This window comes from Carassius gibelio, chromosome B11 (assembly GCF_023724105.1).
Source record: "Carassius gibelio isolate Cgi1373 ecotype wild population from Czech Republic chromosome B11, carGib1.2-hapl.c, whole genome shotgun sequence".
Lineage (NCBI taxonomy): Eukaryota > Metazoa > Chordata > Actinopteri > Cypriniformes > Cyprinidae > Carassius > Carassius gibelio.
Window position 1 is genome coordinate 22,108,044 of NC_068406.1, and position 20,868 is coordinate 22,128,911.

At 38.5% G+C, this 20,868-nt stretch overlaps 2 protein-coding genes across 4 annotated transcripts; one reads left to right on the forward strand and one right to left on the reverse strand.

Moving 5' to 3' along the window:
• The first annotated feature begins 165 nt into the window (after positions 1-165).
• On the forward strand, positions 166-5,136 carry mrpl45 (mitochondrial ribosomal protein L45). Of its 2 annotated transcripts, none has more exons than XM_052568907.1 (8): positions 166-319; positions 574-742; positions 2,646-2,763; positions 2,852-2,950; positions 3,077-3,125; positions 3,566-3,715; positions 4,688-4,861; positions 4,939-5,136. In XM_052568907.1, the coding sequence occupies exons 1-8, from the start codon at positions 257-259 to the stop codon at positions 5,035-5,037; spliced, it is 921 nt and encodes a 306-aa protein (XP_052424867.1). In that variant the 5' UTR covers positions 166-256; the 3' UTR covers positions 5,038-5,136. The 2 variants fall into 2 exon arrangements, with proteins under 2 accessions (XP_052424867.1, XP_052424868.1); XM_052568908.1 differs by having other exon boundaries at positions 170-319; positions 583-742.
• Positions 5,137-5,238: 102 nt separating this feature from the next.
• On the reverse strand, positions 5,239-19,798 carry gpr179 (G protein-coupled receptor 179). 2 transcript variants are annotated; one of them, XM_052568890.1, is made up of 12 exons: positions 18,411-19,798; positions 17,955-18,063; positions 15,659-15,755; positions 14,725-14,936; positions 14,452-14,520; positions 13,960-14,069; positions 12,532-12,770; positions 10,823-10,961; positions 10,644-10,746; positions 10,314-10,463; positions 7,148-9,743; positions 5,239-7,081 (listed from the first exon to the last, which is right to left on the reverse strand). In XM_052568890.1, exons 1-12 carry the CDS (start codon positions 19,304-19,306, stop codon positions 6,495-6,497), a joined length of 5,307 nt encoding a protein of 1,768 aa, XP_052424850.1. In that variant the 5' UTR covers positions 19,307-19,798; the 3' UTR covers positions 5,239-6,494. The 2 variants fall into 2 exon arrangements, with proteins under 2 accessions (XP_052424850.1, XP_052424849.1); XM_052568889.1 differs by having other exon boundaries at positions 5,239-9,743; positions 18,411-19,797.
• Positions 19,799-20,868: the final 1,070 nt, after the last annotated feature.

The following is a 20,868-nucleotide window of genomic DNA, read 5'->3' on the forward strand; positions in this document are numbered from 1 at the left end:
ACGAATGAAATATTTTAAGAATGCATTTATATAAAATTATTCTTAAAATTGAATTCCACCCAGGTCTGGTTTCAGAATCAAGTCACTGAGGGTGCTCTACATCTATTTTGACATATTGTATATTTGTATGTTTTATTCGCTCTCGCTTTAGATACTGTAGTACCTCTCCTCTCCACCAGGGGGTGACGCTAAATACAGATTCACACTTGTTAGATATTTTTTTAGGTAAACGAAGGAGTCCGTGTGTGACAAGAACATGGCGACCTCCATATGTAGGACGTTGAAATACCTTCAACCGACAATATGTCTGAATATAAAGGTATGAAATTAAATTTTTACTCCAGCGGGGCGCCTTTTGCAATGTGAGTGTGTAGTGCTCGTATAATTTTCAGTGAATGTGCACATGCATGCTGAAAATGTTCATTGAGTGTCAACTGGAGGCTGGGGTCCATATTATAAACGCTTCAGGGATTTATTTACCTGTTTTTCCAACACTTTTCTTTTTGTAAAAGGTCAAAAATACATGTAAACTATATTCCTTTATTGTCCAAATCTCTCTCTGGTGTAATTCAGCTGCCGCAGCCGGTGTTTGTTCCGATCCGCACAAAGAAGCGCTACTTCATTCCTCCAGCGGTGAATGTGAAACAGAAGAGCCAGAGCGAGCAGGAGACTAAAGCCCGGGCTGCTGGTGTGGTGGTCCGACAGCAGTACATAGAGAGAGCCATCAACATCTCATGCACAGGTACTTATGTCAAACTGATGTTTTTTTGTGGATGATTAGAGCTTACAGCTCATGGAAGTCAAAAATCCAGTATCTCAAAATATTAGAATATTTCCCCAGATCAGTCAAAAAAAGGATTTGCAGAACAGAAAAGCTCAAGTTCTTTTAAAGTTTGTTCATTTATGCACTCAATACTTGGTCGGGGCTCCAGCATCAGTGAGGAGTGGCATGGCTCTGTCGAGGCATTATTGAGTCTTCAGCTCGTCTGTATTGTTGGATCCACTGTTTCTCATCTTTCCCTTGAAAATATCCCATAGATTCCACATGGGCTTCAGGCCAGTCAAGCACCATAATATCATGATCAGCAAACCACTTGGAAGTAGTTTTGACACTGTGGGTAGGTGCTAAGTCCTGCTGGAAAAGGAAATCAGCATCTTTATAAAGCTTGTCAGCAGATGGAAGCATAAAGTGCTCCAAAATCTCCTGGAAGACGGCTGCATTGACTTTGGACTTGATAAGTCCTGCACCCCAAATCATCACTGACTTGGGAAACTTGACACTGGACTTCTCCAGTCATCCTCCAGACTCCAGAACTTGATTTCCAAATGAAATGTAAAATTTACTTTTATCGGAAAAGAGGACTTTGGAGCACTGAGCAACAGTCCAGTTCTTTTTCTCCTTAGATCAGATAAGATGCTTCTGTTGTTGTTTGTTTCAGAAGTGGCTTGGTAGCCCTTTTCCTGAAGACGTCTGAGTGTGGTGACTCTTGATGCACTGACTCCAGCTTCAGTCCACTCCCTGTGAAGCTCTCCCAAGTGTTTGAATCAGCTTTGCTTGACCATATTCTCAAGCTTGCAGTCATCCCTGTTGCTTATGCACCTTTTCCTACCCAATTTCTTCCTTCCGGTCAACTTTGCTTTTAATATGTTTTGATACAGCACTCTGTGAACAACCACCCTTTCAGTTATGACCTTCTGTGACTTACCCTCTTTGTTAAGGGTGTCAGTGATTTGTCTGGACCATTGCCAAGTCAGCAGTCTTCCCCATTATTGTGGTTTCAAACAACAAGAGATACCCAAGATTTATACTGTAGGGATGGTCTTTTAATGAAACTCGATTGAAAATATTCAGATATTTTTAGATACTGGATTTTTGACTTTCATGAGCTGTGAACTCTAGTCATAAAAATTAAAACAAATGTAAAAAAAAAAATGCTTTACATGTAATGAATTTAGAATATATGTAAATAAAGTTTACATTTTTTTAAATGTTACAAACAAAATTTACTTTTTTTGTATATGTAAACTTCTCCAGTACAAAGTCTGGAATAATACATTTACTACTACTGCAACTAATGATAATAATATGCTTTTTATATGATGTGTGTACATTGGCTCAATTTACTCCAGTGTCAAACCTTTAACCATAAACCTTCCATGTAAAACATACACTAAAAGTTTGATTCTTGTATGACTTTTATTTATTTATTTGTATTTACATAGTTTCAAAAACACAAAGCAGCAAAAACTATTTTCAGGATTGTTGGAGATCAGAAATGTTTTAAGCACCAGAGAAGCATATTAGAATGATTTCTGAAGGATCATGTGACACTTGCATCGCAGGAATCAATGTCATTTTAAAATAGAAAACAGTTATTTTAAATTGCAATAATATTCCACAATAGTACAATTTTTTTCTGTAGTTTTGATCAAATAAATATAGCTTTGGTATAAGAACATTCAAAAACATAAAAATCATAAAAAGTTCAAGACTTTAAATTTTGTAATATGCTTAGTATTTTATTTAGAAACATCTCTGGAAATCTCTTAAGTCTTGAGCATTGTTCTTAAGATGTTAAGGTGATAAACCAACATCACTTGTTTAACAGTTTTTCAACATTCTTTTTTTTTTTTTTTTTTTTCAGCGGGCATCTTTGATCCGTACATTCCTCCTGAAGGAGATGCACGGCTCTCCACGCTGTCCAAAGAAGGTCTGAAGCAGCGCACAGAACAGCTGCGTCAGAGCGCAGCATCACAGCTGGCGTAAGCACCACCGCAGCCTCAGTCACTCTCTATAAACCTCATACTTCAGATGCTGATGTACTTTTGGTACTATTTTCTGTTTGACAAGGTTTCGTAAAATAAAGGACCATGACCCCGAGTTCTCCACTAAAGAGTTCCCAGCACTTGCTCAGCAAATCTTCATCGATGCTCATGCAGCACTCACACAGTAAGAAAGAAATCCTGTTTTATCAATAATAGTTACTGCTTCAAAGTTTTACTGTCTTTTCCATTTTTCCCCACTTACAATATCTGCATTAATAAATATCACATGTCCTCTTTTCCTTCTACTCAGATTTAACAAAGAAAAGCTTCATTCTTTGGTGACCGAGAGGTGTTACCCTGTAAGTAAATCTGCATGTAAATGAACTGTCAGAATTCACAATTGAGTTATTCAGCTTATTATTTTAGCCTCGTTTCAGACTCCAAGGAAAACTATGAAAATATACTTGAAATGAAATAAAGGTTAACTTAAGTTAAACCCTTAAAAACCCTTAAACGAATTTTATTTCAGCTAGTTGGCAAAGCAAAATTACTAATTTCCATTTAGTTCAACTTCATTGACCAAAATAACTAAAACTGAAATAAAAATGAATAAAAACTAAGACATACTATTTAAAATGTGTATAATCAAAATGGATAAAATTCCTTTAACAAAAAAAATGTAAATATTAAAGAAATATTTAATAGTATATCAGTGTTTCTAAAATAACACTGACTCCAATGTGTCCTTATTCAGCATTTCAGATTGTCCAGTGTGTGTGTGTGTGTGCATGTTTTGCAGGAGATGGTTCGGGGGAACCGTTACAAGACTCTGCGCTGGCGCTTCATCGAGTCACTGGAGCCGCCGCGGGTCGTCCATGCTAGGTGTCCTGACATGATCAGCAAGGGCAACCTGTACGGTCAGGTGACTCTCCGTGTGCATTCTAGACAGGTCAGTGTTTTATACTAACAGTTCTGTGTAAGAGTGTGACTGCTAGTGGTTTTTCAAATATCGGCATCAGCCAATAAGTTTTTCTGTTTGGCAGATGTGTTTGAGGCGGGACTTTAATTTTGATGGCACTGAGAGCTGATGCGCACACAGTGCTCACATTCTCCCTCTTGTTCGTCGTCAGCATTAACAGTTCTGTCTGATACGGATAGAAGTCTGTCTAATAATCCAATAGAACTGTTAAAAAAAGGAATTAAAATGTTATAAGTATTATAACGATTGCTTCTGTTATTAGTAATAGAAAGGCAAACATTATAATACTTTCTCGTTTGCGGTCAAATACACATTTTCATCATTTAAACAACATTTTTAAATGGCTAATGGAAATTTTATTTCACAAACCTTGTAAACTTAGTCGAATCCATCTGTGAGATCTTGTGAAGTGTTTGTTTCCTGAATGATTGCGTGTTCTCTGCATGACTTTCGGTCCGTGCAAAATGCAAATTGAATGCTTTAAACATTAAATTTGTGATTTCAAATTAAGATGCACTTTACGCATTTGCCCACAGTCATAATAATGTCATTTTCACTGTGTGCTGTATGTAAAATGAGTGCTACCTTGACTTTATCTGAAGAAATGTGATTCCTAATGCACACAAACTTCCCAGAATACTGAGTGCTCTGTTGGTAACAGTTTTCTTCCTTTTTAATTATATTTATGTAAAATATTTATTTGTAAAAAATACTTTTGTCATCTAAAGTATGTTTATTTTACAAATTTATTTTTTAATCCATTTTCAAATTATTTCAAATATCTTAAATATGAATTCTAATAAAATTATATAGGCTTTTAATCGGCCATCGGCCACCCTGCTTTCCAAGATGTCGGCTGTCAAAAAAACAATTTCGGTTTACCACTAGTGACTGTATGGGAGTACTCAGATTTTAAGATCATGATACCAATCTGTCTCTTAGACACTGGCAATCTATGACCGCTTTGGCCGGTTGATGCTTGGGGATGAAGATGAACCCAGGGATGTCCTGGAATACCTAGTGCTGGAGAGACATCTGGTCAACCCCTATGGGCGGTGGAGGCTTCATGGCAAGATTGTTCCAGCATGGGCTCCACCAAAAGATCCCATTATTAAGGTATAAACAAATTGGATCAAAGAGAAAATTTGGAATGTTTTAACTAATCCTTAACATCTGACATCTGATTTCTACAGACTGTCATAATTCCTGGACCTACGCTGAAGCCTGAGGAGGCGTTTGAGGATCTGCATTACCAGGTGCCAAAGCCAAAGGCAGTACAGTGGTACAAGTAATTCTGAATGTGGCGCCTTACTCCATCCAACACAGATCCACTCTGTACAGACTGATTACCAATGATTACAATAAATAATGATGTATTTATAAAAAAAAAATTTGGTTGTTGCCTTTTTCTAATCACATTTGGCACTCTCAAATAGCTGTATTCATATATAGACTTGTTATACGTGGTAATCAACATGGTGTTACTTTCATTAAACATGGAACTTTATGAAGATCGACACCTTGCATTTTGCAGTTTAAAAGTTTATATCAGAATAATCAATTGACACATTTTTAATAAATATAAAAATATTTGTTGCATTTTTTACATTGACAGAAGTTAATGTAAACTACGTTTGGCTACTGTTGAAAATTGACTTGGTTCTTACAAAAATCATACCTCATACAAAAGCACAATCTTTATGTTCCTAGTTTGAAAAGCTGACATTGCAAGTTCTGTCGAAATGATAGAATAACTAAAAAATAAACTCAATTGTCTAACTCTGGTAGGAATTACAAGTGCAATCTAATGGTCATTACCTGTGCTAATATCTGTTATTATTTTTCAGAAGCAACATTTGTAATTATGTTGAATTAAACGTAGACAAAATTTGTGTTGTAAACCCTGAACATTCAATTTCACATCCTCATATAAGGGGATACAGGAGAAAGGTGTTCTATGAAACATCCTGTAATTAATGTTAAAACAAATCAAATTTAGTCATCATATTTTTATAGCTCAAGGGTACTTTGCCCTAAAACAAGATTAGATTTTTTTTTATCACACATACTGTCTGTGTTATGTAATTTCACATTGTTAAGTGTTATGTTTTTTTTTTTTAAATGAAAACTTTGTAGTTGGGCTCCTTGTCAGAAAAATAAAATGGTGCTACTCTGTAGATTTGTAAATTAACCAGTTTGAGACATGAAACATGCTACAAATGCTGTTAAATTTATGTTTGTCTAAACCATGAGTAGACCAAAGAGCTGTTAAACATACAACTTTTGAGACTAACAACATTAATGTGTATATCAGGACAGCTCGTCTCTTAACTTAGTTACTTAGTAATATTAGTCCAATGTTTTTTGACTGAAAATTTGTTAAATGAGACTTTCTAAACATTCCACCCAGGGTATGTTGGTGATGAAGGATTTACTGAAAATATAATCTACATAGCCATATGAACACAAATACACACAAAACAATACCAAATTAAATGGGGTGTTTTTGTTAATGTAAGGCCAAAAGGGAATGTGCACAGGAGAGCAGTCAGTCTTCAGACATGGTTTGTTAAGCTGAAGAGGGAGAAAGTTGGCATAGGTGGAGTCCTTTCTTAAATAACAGTCAGTGAATTGCCCTGATGACACTGGAGGGACATTCTGCATAAAGCTGAAAAGTGTGACCAGTGGTCCATTTTGTCACAACAAGTCTTTAAATCAGTATAAAGCACAATGATACTGCCCTGGCAGTTCACAAGTCTGGAGGGAAGATGAAGGCCTCTGCAGCAGTTTCTGCATCACCATCATCTTCCTCTGGTATTGTCTCCTCCCAAGTGAAGACATCTAAATTATCATGCACTGTTATAGATTCTTGTCTGCCCCCTCCCATTTCCCAAGGGCACAGTGCATCACGTCGAGCCAGAGGAGGGTTAACTCTCATCTCTTCTGCTGTATGTATGCCTGTGTCTGAAGGGTGTATCTCACTAATATCTGGGGCAGTTTGACTTGTGCTGCTTTCTGTTGCTGGTGGTGTTCCCATATCATTTTCCTTGGGACGGACAGATTCTTGAGCACTGTCTTGCCTTTTAGATGAGATGGCATGAGTGCAGTCTTGTGGCACAGATTGTTTGGGTAATTGTTTTGCCTCCCACGGACAGGCATCTGAGTAGACTCTTTCTTGTTTCTGGAGGGTCTTGACTGGCTCACTTGTCTCCCAAGGACAAACATCTGCATGGACACTTTCTTGTTTCTGGAGGGTCTTGACTGGCTCACTTGTCTCCCAAGGACAAACATCTCCATGGACACTTTCTTGTTTCTGGAGGGTCTTCACTGGCTCACCTGTCTCCCAAGGACAAACATCTGCATGGACACTTTCTTGTTTCTGGAGGGTCTTGACTGGCTCACTTGTCTCCCAAGGACAAACATCTGCATGGACACTTTCTTGTTTCTGGAGGGTCTTCACTGGCTGACCTGTCTCCCAAGGACAAACATCTGCATGGACACTTTCTTGTTTCTGGAGGGTCTTCACTGGCTGACCTGTCTCCCAAGGACAAACATCTGCATGGACACTTTCTTGTTTCTGGAGGGTCTTCACTGGCTCACCTGTCTCCCAAGGACAAACATCTGCATGGACACTTTCTTGCTTTTGCAGGGTCTTGACTGGCTCACTTGTCTCCCAAGGACAAACATCTGCATGGACACTTTCTTGTTTCTGCAAGGTCTTCACTGGCTCAACTGTCTCCCAAGGACAAACATCTGCACGGACACTTTCTTGCTTTTGCAGGGTCTTAACTGGCTCACTTGCCTCCCATGGACATACATCTGCATGGACACTTTCTTGTTTCTGCATTGTCTTTGATGGCTCTGCTGTCTCCCATGGACAGACATCTCCACAGACACTTTCTTGTTTCTGTGTGGTCTTCACAGACTCACTTGCTTCCCATGGACACACATTTACATGAACTGGCCCCTTGTTTGTAGCACCCACCTTCTCTTCTGACATCCCAGAATCCTCCGCTTCCCACGGGCAAACAGTTGCTTTCTTAGGCATGGTCTCTTTTAATGACTGTCTTGTAGTGTCTTTTGGTTCAGACTCCAAAGAACTTACATCAGTCACAGGAGGTGGTGGTTCAGGAAAATCACTCATTTCTTGTTTCAGTATACAACTTGGTTCCTCTGAACCTGTGTGTCTCTGCATCTCTTGGTCTACTGGACTCTGTTTTGCATTAACATAAATGACCTTTTCACCATGTTTTATTGAGTCACTAGAGGTTTTGATGGATCCCTGTCTAACCTGAGAGATATTTGTGTCTAGTACACAAGAAGAGCATGCTTCAGGCTTCACATTTACCTGCTTCTGGGTGTCTTCAGACATTGGAACTTCAACACTGGTATTATGTATATTGTCTTCAGTGACTCTTGATGGCTCACCAACTGTTTCCCAAGGACAGACATCGGTATGTATGTTTTTGGTTTGCAATTGCTCTACTTCCACAACCTCCCAAGGACAGACTTCAGAAATGCTGGTTTGCTGAAAAGGTTTTGGGACATCCCATGGACATACTTCTGTATTAGGAACACCCAATAATGATTTCACTTGGAACTCAGGGGGTTTGAAGACATCATTACTTAGTGTCACAGATATTACTTGCTTGTCACTATACTGTCTTTGTAATACGTTGTCATTCAAATTCTGCTTCCTGACCTCCAAGACCACCTCCTCTGACTCCCATGGACAGATGTGAACTGGAGCAGAATGTTTGGGACTCCTTTCAGGAGAATCAGTAGATGGCAGCCGTACTGCTGTTTGTTTGACAAGGCAAGGCTTTGTGCCTACAGTAGTCATAGCCCGTCTGTGTGTCTGAGGGGTACGCTTGTCTGAAGCTGCACTGCCTGGGCACAATCTCATGGAAGTAGACAAAGATTTCTGTAGTGTTCCCTCCCTAACATTACTCTCTTGTAGGCTTTTCTCTCTGCTCATACTTCTTCCAACTTCCCCAATGCCTTTCGCTGCAAGTAGACTTTTGGTAGTGGAGTGGAAAGACAAAACCTGAAAGCCCTTGTTCTTGCCGGAGATTGTGTGTGGTGACCCTGGAGCGCTAGAGGAGATCAGAGGCTTGGGTTTTGTGGAATCACCATCAGACTGAATACCATTCCCAGTTTCTGTTGCAGGAGGTGGCAAGAATTCCCATGGACAAACATATAACATCGTTGGTGACATGGTAGCACCAGGTGATTTGGGCTCTTCTTGTTTCGAAATGGAATATGTGACATGTTTTTGGTTCTTGTTTGCAGGGAGCTCCTCTGGAACCTCCCACGGGCAGACCTCCGCCTTGTCAAATGACTCTGAGAGCAAGGCACTTGAAGTCTGCCTCTTTATATCAACATCCACAGTTAGCTGGCGCTTAACTTCTGGAGCAGCTTTGCCAACAAGCGACAAATGTTCAGTGCTTCTACAAGAAGTCACAGAGCGATGGTCATTGCGTTCTATGACACTAAGTGACTTTTGAAACCTGCTGGGCTCTGGAAGTAGAAGGTTAGTGTCTACCGATAGATTGTGGGCACTGGCAGACTTGCAGACCAGCAATGTTGCGTTGATGGATCCTGAGTCAGAATGCAGTGAAACCCTTTTCTCTGTGCCCCTTATGGAGGAGTTTAATAGGGAGACCTCCCTTTCTGGGGTACAATCATAGGCACTATGGGACTTCCGCAGCTTTGGAGAGGGCTGCATTAAAGTTTCATTCATCTTGTTAATGCTTGTGGTCTGATGACTTTTGTAATAAGATCCTGATCTGGTTATACTTCCTATTGCAGCATTGACATCCTTATCTTCACGACTGCATTGTCTGCTTAAACTTTCTGGGATCTCACTGATCCGTCTTATAAGGGACCGTCCAATGCTGAGGCGAGAACTGCGCTTCTTCGGAAGGTGGGGATTGCTGTTTGCCATCCTCTTGGTCTTATGGACTTCCAGCTGAGAATACAGTTTCTTCAGCTCATCCTGGTGCAGAGGAGAAAAAGGGTTTCAGTTGAGGAAAGCTGGAGGGATCAGTACAGTAGGATGGTTTTTGTGATGGTATGTCCACAACAGGACGGTCAACAAGCACCAAGTGACAGGGTAGTATTTCAGAAGAGGGCAAGTAAAGGTACAGGAGGAGGAGAAAACCAACATCGGTAATAATTCTGTAATTTTTTGAAGGTGATATTTAATAATAAAATTGCTCGGGACATGTTGGCTCATGGGGACAAAGGTTTGAGTCCAACCTGGGTCATGTCTCAATACCATTCCCCTCTCCCTCACCCCTTGCAGCAATCTTTCCCATAAAATAAATGCAAAACGCTAAACTAGCCTCTTTAATCTTGTTTTAATTAATTATTATGTTTAGTAAATGTTTATGAAAAGTTAGTATCAAATTATGGACTTGGTTTATATGAGTTAATTTACTTTAAAAGAAAAGGTCAAATTTATGCTATAATACAATGCCATAAAGTTTTAGTGTGTTTGATTTTCTTAATAGGAAGTGTGTGCATTTGTGAGTTAGTAGGGCTGCTGCAGGGCAAGGTGTTTTACCCGAATGTCATCAGGGTCCAGGCTGTGGTCACTCCAGCAGTTAGAGTTGAAACTACTGTTGAGGTAAGAACATGAGCGTCGCAAGTCCACCTCATCCTCATATACTTCTGCAGCTATTTCCTCTCGGCCGGTCTGAGACATGTGGAGAAACTGCAACAAACACCAATGCTGATTTTTGCTTGGGACAGGCTACTTAACATTAATATGAGAATTGTGTAATATGTGCGCAGGTTTATCAGAAAGCACTTAATAAATAGATAGAGGCTGCATCTATTTTGAATACTTATGCTATTTGCTGAAAGCAAAGCATGCTGATATTCTCGACAGTACCTTGGGTACAAAAAGCAGGCCGAGCGTTACAGTAATTGTGACATGCGTGTGAGTGAAGAACAGCAAGAGCATCCAGTCAGGATGAACTGATGGTCTTGCAAATCTGAAATATACAAAGACAAAGAAGTCAACAGAACAACCTCTTATGATTAGTGTTAAATCAAACTTTATTCCACCACCTGAAAAGATGAAACACAGAGGAGAGCAGTAGCTCATTGTGGATTGCGATGCTCATGTAACGCGGTTCGTGAAATGCTGAAGGTACCGTCTTCACTGCACTGCACAGGAAACTGCCCCAGCACAGAAATAACAGCTCCGCTGAGAGAAAAAAAAAAAACACTTTTTGTTAACTTTAGAGCTTTTATCTGTCACATACACAAATATGCACAACAACAATAAGACACTAAAATATCCTGTCTTTGTCCTTTCTATGAAGGGAAAAAAGGTATAAGGATAATTTGACTTTTTAAATATTTATATTATCAAGTTTAATATCACATTTTCTAAGGTTTACTCCATTTGGTCCAAATGAAATTAGCTTTTCCAAGATCGAAATATAATTTTTAAAATAATTGCATGGTAATGAGGGTTTATAGATGTCATCTCTGTGATATAATTTCCTGTTTTATGGTTTGCTTGTCAAATTAAATAGTTTGACTTCATGCCGACTAAACGTATTCTTTATTCAAAAACATTACTCTTTACTTGAGACTTAATAAATAAATAAAGAAATGTAATCTACAGACAGTTGCATCAGTTCTAACTCTGGGCCCAGTGTTGCTTTTTAATGTAAAAACATCTTATATTAAAAATCTCACATTAGTACATTCTGAGGATTCATATAGGTCCTCTCTGTGCATCTTCTTTGGCTTGTTACATGCCATCAAACAAAAGTATTTTTCCCCAAAAATATTACTCTTTAAATGTGACTGAGTTATACTAAAATATGAAAATAATTATATTGTATAATAATTATGTATTTATATGATATATATAAAAAAACAAGTATCACATCATTTACCACTGACAAAATGAGAGACAAAAAGCTATTTCTGTACAACATAAGACTTACACATCAAGACAAGAATGATTATCAATTTAATAAAGTAATAAGCCTCAAGAAACTGTGGTTTATGTCAGCTTCTTGAGGCTTATTGCTTTTATAAAATGGTTATTCCATAAAAATAGTAAGGTTTAAAGAATAAAATAGTGAATAAAATACAGAATAAAATAGTGCAAATAATGTGTAATGATATAAATAAAAGCAGTATTCATCCACCAAACAATTCAGTTCCTCAGAAACAATTGTGGTTTCAATGAAGTGGTTATCGAGCAACACAGAAGTAAACAAAGGTGTGTGTTTGTAGTGTAATTTACAACGGCTTCAAACACAGCTCAACCAATCAGAATCAAGGACCGGAACTATTCGTTTTATAATAGAAAATATACAGTGCTAAGTATTACAGGTTATGGTGTCACATCATAAATAATCCAAAGTTTGTTGTGTAAGGTGTCTTTGAATGTCCAAAGGCATTCTGAGTGTGCCAGAATTATTGTATAAATCTATTTTATCTCGTGGTGTCATTTCAGGTCAGTCCCTCATTTACTTAGTCAAATGTTTGACATTATAGCAGTAACATTATTATTATTATTTGTTGTGTTATGTTATTAGTATGGTAGGTAGTGGTTAATGCTGAATCATATCCAATGACAGCGGTTAACAGTGTTCAAATCATCAGCTAAATGCTTCAAAGAACATTAAATTATCCAGGACCATTCATCCTTTCATTTGTCTGATCTATTAATGTGCCCCAGTTTCAGTTAATCCCTCTGTCAGACACTCAAGAAAACCGATGGACTACCATCAGTCAAAAAAGACATCACTTACCCACAGCCATCATGTAGTCCCACCGGTCCAGGTCACACACGTTGAAGCCTTGTCCTCCTGAGGTGGTGGAAATGATCAGCAGTGGAACATTCCTGTCTCGATTCTGAAGGACACCCACGGTCCACGCACACAGGAACCAGCTGACAGTAAGCACTATAACTCCCAGCATCCTCAGCACACCTGTGGTAGTGATGTATGGTACTCTCTGGGCTGTACGCGACAGAAACACCTTCAGCACCCTGGAAACATGTGACCACGTTGGCTGCTTTATCAGTTTTATCAGTTTTTTTTTTTTTTTTTTTTTGCCTTAACAGCATTTTTCACCTAAAAGTGATCAGGCAGACCAAACTGTAAGTCACAGAGACTTGAAACTTGGAGGGATGGTAGTACTCACACCATCTACAATGTCACCAAGGCTGTCCCCAGTCGGCCTGACGGTGGCGCTATAAATGGCTATAACTAGTCCGATCAACTTAAAAAACTGGTATGTTGTGTCTTTGTCCAAAGTGTCACAAGTGAGGAAATATCCGTATTTAAAAAAACATGGCCGTCACCGACCAATGAAATTTGAGCACCTATTGGATGAGGATAACGGAAGCTGATTGGAACAAAACTCAGTGCGTCTGTTTGTCTCTTGCCACTAAAGGCCTGTGACAATTTTGAAAGAAATTGTAAAACGGGTGGTGTTAACGAGTTTTATACCTCTGTAATTACGCAGCATTTCACATACAGACACAATATACCATACGCTAGACCTCTTCACTGTGAACAACTTTGTCCCAAGAACAACTGCTGTCAATCAAATCTTTTGTTAACTATTTGAGATTGTGAAAAACATACCTTTGCGAACTAGTCCTAGGTTTTTTGCTCTAAAAAACGCTGCTTCTCTGTCTCTCAAGGTCAATAGTTATAAAAAATATGTTTTTATATTTTTGGGATCTTTACAGTTTGGTTAGCTATAATGGGATTGTTTAAAAAAAAACAAAATGGGCATGACCAACTTTTTGTACTGACATACTGACATCCTAAACTGATCAACTGATTTTATACACTTTTTATGTTTATCTTTATATCCTGTGATGCATAGCTGAATTTTCAGAAGCCATTATGTCACATGATCTTGAAATCATTCTAATATGCTGATTTGCTTCTTATCAATTTTGAAAACCGTTATGCCTATTTTTTTTTTATTTATTTTTTTTGTTATTTAGCATGGAGCGGCTCAACTCATCCTGGTAGGCAGCCTGTTATTTCTAGAATGGCAGCAGGACTTCAAAAACACAAATGAAATTGCCAAGTGATTTTTTAAATGCCTTGAGAATAGCATCTTATTTTGCAACATTTCATCTGATGGATGTGCAGGTGAGATGGAGATGGAAGGATCTGACTTTGATAAATCTCATATGACAGGACTGAAGTGCTACAGACCGGTACAGCTTGAGCATCACAGTTCCATAGACAATGGCGAAGCCAAGCAGACGGACCCAGCGGAGCAGAATACACCGGAAAGTGCTGGGCTTGAAGTATAAAATGAAGACCTGAAAACAGTTTTTAACATTCAGTATATTTAATGTATCTTTTTGCTAAATAAAAGTGTTAATTACTTTAAAGAAAAATCTAACTTACCCAAAATTTTGAATGGTGGCGTACTAGTCAGCAAATGTTAAAGAAGGCACTATTGTCTTAAATGTGATTTTGTTTGCATAATAACCACACTTATATGCCAATTCATAGTTTTGTAGCATAATTACTAATATAATTATTTTTTAGATGTTCATTTGTTATTGCATTTGGTTAATCTAGTAGCAACCATAAATAGTTTAATTTTTGATCATTTTCTGCCTTCTCAGTGCAACCCAGGCATCATGATTTCAACTGAAGTCCAGTAATCTGAAAAGAAGATTTGAATTACACACTCACTGGGAAGTAAAGCAACAGAGAGCCACACAGGATCAGCTCCAGCAGCAAAAGCCCTGACGATCGGATCCGCTGAGAGATAGAAAGATGGAGAGAAGAACAGGGTGAGAAGTGAAGAGGGGAAGCTGAAGGGAAATTACTAAAGCTGTCAAGCATGCATGAAGTTTGTGCACGTGTCTGAAATGATGCATCGAAACACATAGTATCATAGCATGTAATATATATATATATATATATATATATATATATATATATATATATATATATAAAATGTACCTTGGTTCTCCTGGACTGGTATGCCAGCAACATGCTGACCACCACAAGGATCATGAAAAGGCCCTGCACAGCCAGGACACCCGTCCTCAGAAGCCAGTCTTCCTGCACCCAACACGGGGCTCCATCCTCGCACTCATCACAGCCGGGCCAACAGGGCAGACACACAGGGACTTCTGGGTAACAAGCTCGAGTACTATTCACACGGTTGCCCCCTATAACACCATATACCATCATTTCTTATTCTTTCAATGACCCAATTTTAATTGAACTAAAAAAAAAAACCTATTAAATAATAATAATAATAATATATTAAATTAAGAAAATATATTTTTTAATGAAAATTCAATTAAATTAATTTAAAAAGCTAATTAAATAATAATACATATTATTATGTATTATATATATATATATATATATATATATATATATATATATATATATATGTGTGTACACACACACACACACACACATCATTATATGAATAATAGATAGATAAAAGCAGTTCATCCTGACAGTCAATCCCATGCAGTTTTTTATTTTAATTTTTAACAATTAATTTTAAATTAATACTTTAGCTTAGAAAAATCATACAGCTTCATTATAAAAAAACACACATATATTTTTAAGCATTAATGATTTACTTTGACCCTTGTCCAATCATTAATAAATAAATAAATGAATAAAACCTAAACTGCAGCTTAACTTGACAATCAATTATTTCTGAGCAGTTGTTGATTACAATTTTTAGCATCTAATTATAAATACTTTCAGCTATAATAATCATACAGTTTAATATATTTTAATTTAATTTATTCATGCTTAGTATAGTTCAAATCTGTGACCATGTTAGCTTATATATTATCCAATAAAATAAGACTGAAGGCACTGTAGACTCACTGTAGACTCTGATTTTTGATTGTTTCAAGAATCTTACTTTTGTTTTCTGTGTCTGGATTTGGACTGTAGTAGCCCTTTTTACATCGGCAGCAGTACTGACCCATCCGGAAGCCCTGCTGCGGGATGGATTCACACTGAGGGGAAGACAAAGAAAGAGATATGAAGTCTGCTCATGTCAAATCAACACTGATGTTCCTGCCAGTGACTGAGTATGACTGTGCTCTCTCTGCTTCCTGCCATTAGTTGCATGTGCAGTCCGTCCCCCATCAGCGGTTTATCTGTGAGAGTTGGCTGACCCACACGTCAGACTCACTCGGAGTTAATCTAAGCTAAATCCTAAATGGAGGGGTAATACCTCCATTGACAGAGCTTCATCTTTTTATTCAGGGAAATCCAGCACTGTTCACATACATTTATGCTATTTTCTATTTTACCTTTATTTAATCAGGCAACTGACTTAAGAACATGATTGTTATTTATAAGAGGATGTCATCCTTGTGGAGAGGAGCAATTAGGAATAAATAAAGTATTTTCTCAATCTCTTTTCAGTTTCTATTTATTATTAAAATCAGTTGATTCTTGGAAAGGGGATATATATTATATATATTATATATCTGTATATTTTACAGTGATCGACTATCTGTGAATTTATTGAAACCGGTGAGTCTTTTATCTAATTTATCTTAATTTTGTTAAAGGGACAGTAAAATAAAAAGGAAAATACTGATTTTTGAATCTGTATTTTCCATGTAAAAGTCTGAGAAACGATAAAATATGTATTAAGTAAAACCAGAACTGATTCTGGTCTATGTCATTTTATCCATTTAAATAAAAAAAATTAAATAAAAATTACATATGATGTTGGACACAAATTTAAAGAGTTTGTGTCCAACATCATATGTAACCTTATTCTTGGGACTATATCGTGCATCATGTCATACTAATGTTTCATGTTATGAATGCATCATCATCACACTGTTCTATTAATATGCTGCTCCTTTCATTTATAGCGGATCAACTCAATTCTCATTAAATTCATTCATTGTGCCAAATCCTGCCGTTGCTCAACCTGCCAACACCTGTGAGCTTGTGCTCTGGTTGGATGAGACGATGGGGGGGGGGTCTGGGTCTTGTGAAAGGGGGGTGTATGAGCTCGTGTCCTCTGGGAGGGGGTCGGAGTTGGGTGGATGGGGGGTTGTGTGTGTGAGCATCACAGGATTATCAACCTAATCCTTCAGATCATCCTGCACCATGCTCACATCTTTAAATAGAAGGTCTGGATGAAAGTGGGAGGATGATGATGGAAAACAGGAAATGTTAAACGTATATAACAATCCAGCAAAATAACGAGCAAAGCAGGTGATGTACTAATGGATTTCAAACTTAATATCTAGATAATATACATAGAGAGATGCCAGATCTGATGGCAACAGGCTTAATGAAACTGTGGGTTTTAAAGTTAAAAGCAAAATTCATGCAGAAATGAATTCCAAACCTGTATGAGTTTCTTCAGTGGAGCACAAAAGAAGATATTTTGAAGAATGTTGGTAACAAAACAGTTTTGGTTACCATTGACTTCCACTGTATGAATAAAAAAACACATTTCTTAATTTTTCGTCTTTTATGTTGAAAGTCATACAGGTTTGGAACAACGTAAGGGGGAGTAAATTAAAGAAGGATTATTTTTGGCCAAGGTATATAATATTATAAATTTTTAAAGAGCATCAATCAATCAATCAATCAAAAAAAAAAAAAACAGATCTTGTTATGTAATTTACAGGAAGAATATTAGAGGAAAGCATAGCTGGTAACAAAATTCAGTTGCTAACATTATAGAATGCAGTGGAGAATGAAACATGCTCAGAGAGACACATAGAAAAATGAATGACTTCACCACGTTTTGAGTGTCTCTTATGCCCTGTTTGTTTCTGCTTAGTAAGATCCACCCGTGCTATTATATTGTATATTGCTGCATTCATTGTGGGTTAAAGTGTTTTCTTTTTTTTCTTTTTGACAATGAAAACATGATGAACTAACCATCTTACAGCATTGTATTAATCTAAATATACGTATATATATTTTAATACTAAACACTGAAACATTCTACAAAGTATATATATTTTTTTTTTTCACACGACAAATCAAAGTCTTAAAAGTTTGGATCGACGTGAGGGAAATAAATGAGTTTTCATTTGCGGTTGAGCTATCCCTTTAAGTAATGTTAATAAGCTGAACCTTACAGTTAAGTGTTGATTAAACTTGAAGTCCTTGGTGCCTGCAGGAAGTCCTATTATGAGATGACTGAATTTGTGTTCAGTGTACAGTACACTCACCTCCATGCTGGTCTGATTACATTGGTGTGTGTTTGCAAACCAGAAGTCTCCACTGGCACACTGATCCACATTGAATCCCTGGATGTTGACATCGACACGGATAACACCCCTACACCACCAAAGCAAAGACACACCAATGATGGAAGACTTGAAATTAAATTCATCGGATTGTTCACTCAAAAATGGACATTCTGCTGCGTCGTTCCAAATCTGATGAATTACTTTCTTCAATAAAATAAAAAAGAAGAACATTTTTGTCTATAAATTATGGAATTGTTCCTTTATGGACAACAAACAACTGAAACATTTGTCAAAATATCTTCTTTTGTATTTCACAGGTGAATAATGAATGTCCATTTTTAAACGAATTATCCCTTCAAGTGAATTGAGACTAAGAAATATTTTAAAAGACATTATGAGTACACAAACTTAAACTCAGCAAGAAAGTGCACTCACCTGAACTCTGGGTTGAGGTCTGGCTTCAACCCATAAAATGGCATTGAGAGACTGAATAACCACCCTGGCAAAAAACGGCCATCAATGCACTCAAGGAAAGGGGCTTCGCCCCACCGAACCCCACTGCTATTGATCACATAACTATCCCCACGTGCCCACTTGGGAGTGTCTAGGGTGCTTAGGTCATTTAGAAGAACCCGTTTCGACAAGGCATGGAGGGGTGGAGAGCTAGACTTAAACATATCAAACCAGCGTTGGTCAGGTGCGGGAGGACGGAAGCTGCTCCAGGCAGACGTCAGGTCCTGCAGAAGAATGTCTTGGGTTGTGCCTTTGGAGGCACGGAGCACCAGTTGGGGCTGTTTGATTGTGGGGTCGGCATCGAATGTTAAAAAAGCTCGTCTGACCAAGCCTGGCCTGTCCCCTTCAAGCATGGCCCGCACCAGTGCATGGTACCACTCGATATCCTCTTGTACACTCGTTTCTCTCAGCTCACTAGCTTGGAATATCAGGTTGAGAAAGTTGGCAGCATTAGTCAGAGATGCTATGGGTTGGTGCAAGAGAGGGAGAAGGTCTCTAGGCAGAGATCCCAGTCGAACAGGCAGCTGGAAACTCTGTGTGCAGGAAGAGGCAGCCAAAGAAGATGAATTTCCGGTGTAGAGATAGCTCTCCGCGGCAGACTGCTCCTTCTCCGTGCTCGCTTTTACTGGAGCCGGACTGGTGGGTCGAGCACTGGAAGTCGAGCTTTTCCCTGCTACAGTATTTGGGTTGGTAAGAAGAGGAGTTGGGCTGAACTCCAAGCTGGATGTGTCCTCAAGTTCAGACACAGTGGTGAGCTGAGCAGAGAGCAGGATGGGAAGTAGCAGCAGTAGAGGTAGCAGACCGACACACGGGCCCATCCTTAAAGCAACTGCTCCTCCGATGCTTTTTGTGAAGGTAAAGATGAGCTTTGTGCTTACTCACATCCTGAAAGATGCTTGGACTTCTTTTCTTCTCTATCCCTGGTTTTGTATCTTCTCTCCTCTTCTTGTTAGTTCAAGTGCACTTTGCTGCCAACAGCGTCTTGGTTTCACACACAAATAAATGTGCATTCATACATGGACCGACATGCACTCTTCATTTTCAAAGGTGAAGGAGAAGCTCAAAGAGGAGGCAATGCTTTAACTCCATGCATCCTGCAGTCAGCTGTTCGAGTCCACCCTGGATGCGACGATGCTGGGACCAGCACAGCGTGGAGTTAATTGGCCTGCAAGAAACTGGAGTGAGAAACAGAGATCAACAAGAGACCGTCAACATACCCCCATTTCTCTCTCTGCTTACCTGTTCACTCACTCTGCAGCCCTCCTGTAAATCTCTTCCTCTCTCCATCTCTCCCAGTCTCCCGGTAGTAGTGAGAGCTGAGAGTGGCACATCTGTTAATGTTGGATTGTTATGATGAGTGTATGTGCATGAGGATGGGCTGATGGAGGAGAGGATGGGAGGGTAATCCTCTCTGTTGGGGTATGCATCAGAATCTCACCGCTTTGTGGATTAACCCAACACTCCCCGGCTGGGTCAGTCATGAGTGGTCTTTTAAGGACTGTGTATGTGCGTGCGACTTTGTGCATCTGTGAATATGTAGATGCAGTGGTTTACAAGTCTGCATCTGCCTGGCAGATAAAGTGCACTGAAATGTTAATCTCGGATAGACCAACTGCGTTCTGAACTGCCAAACGTCTGGTGCAACAATCAGGAAAATTGTAAAAAATCAAAGAAGAAGAAAACATGTTCCACATGTGTTCTACATGAATGAACGTCTGTCAGATCTGTGTGTGTGTGTGTGTGTGTGAGAGAGAGAGAGAAATGATTCAGATAAATCCAGTCATACTGGGTATTGCAGGCGAATCCTTGTTTTGGTGCCATGGCAACAGGGTTCTGAGATTCAGCACTCATTCCTGTGGGGCCCCACCCCCACTCAGGACTGCAGAGGCTGTGTGCATCTATATACATGAACACAATCATCAAAAAAAAAAATAATTGTGTAAATGTGTTTTTTTTTTTCCTTTATGGATGCATATGTGTGTTCAGCTTTGTGTGCAGTTGTATGCATTTAATTGGAAAATATGTAGACAATGCATGTAATATTTCTCTGACAACGTCCTGTTGAAACACATTCTCTTCTGGATATTTGTGTATACCCATAACTGTAATAAAATCCACTCTTCGTGTTATGAGATGGCGGGATTTAAAGGGCTCTTGTGGGCATGTGTAAATGTTTGTGTACAGCGACACCATTCGGTCCATCAATGAAATCGCATTTCACAAATACAGCGCAAATGAAAAGTCTTGACCACAGAACAATGGGGTGAATGTAAACAATAACTGTATTGTACCTCTATATGCAATTTAATAGCAATATACGTACGTGCAATGATCTATAAGCGTATATAAGATTAAATACTTTTGGAAAGTTGAAGTGTCC

Excerpts from the sequence above, each read along its gene's own strand:
- mrpl45 (XM_052568907.1), top strand. The coding sequence starts at position 257 with ATGGCGACCTCCATATGTAGGACGTTGAAATACCTTCAACCGACAATA. Across the intron at positions 2,764-2,851 it reads AGCGCAGCATCACAGCTGGC|GTTTCGTAAAATAAAGGACC; the intron begins GTAAGCACCACC and ends CTGTTTGACAAG. Across the intron at positions 3,716-4,687 it reads TCCGTGTGCATTCTAGACAG|ACACTGGCAATCTATGACCG; the intron begins GTCAGTGTTTTA and ends TCTGTCTCTTAG.
- gpr179 (XM_052568889.1), bottom strand. The coding sequence starts at position 19,306 with ATGGGCCCGTGTGTCGGTCTGCTACCTCTACTGCTGCTACTTCCCATC. Across the intron at positions 10,747-10,822 it reads TCTGTGTTTCATCTTTTCAG|ATTTGCAAGACCATCAGTTC; the intron begins GTGGTGGAATAA and ends TGTATATTTCAG. Across the intron at positions 10,464-10,643 it reads GCCTGCTTTTTGTACCCAAG|TTTCTCCACATGTCTCAGAC; the intron begins GTACTGTCGAGA and ends TGTTTGTTGCAG.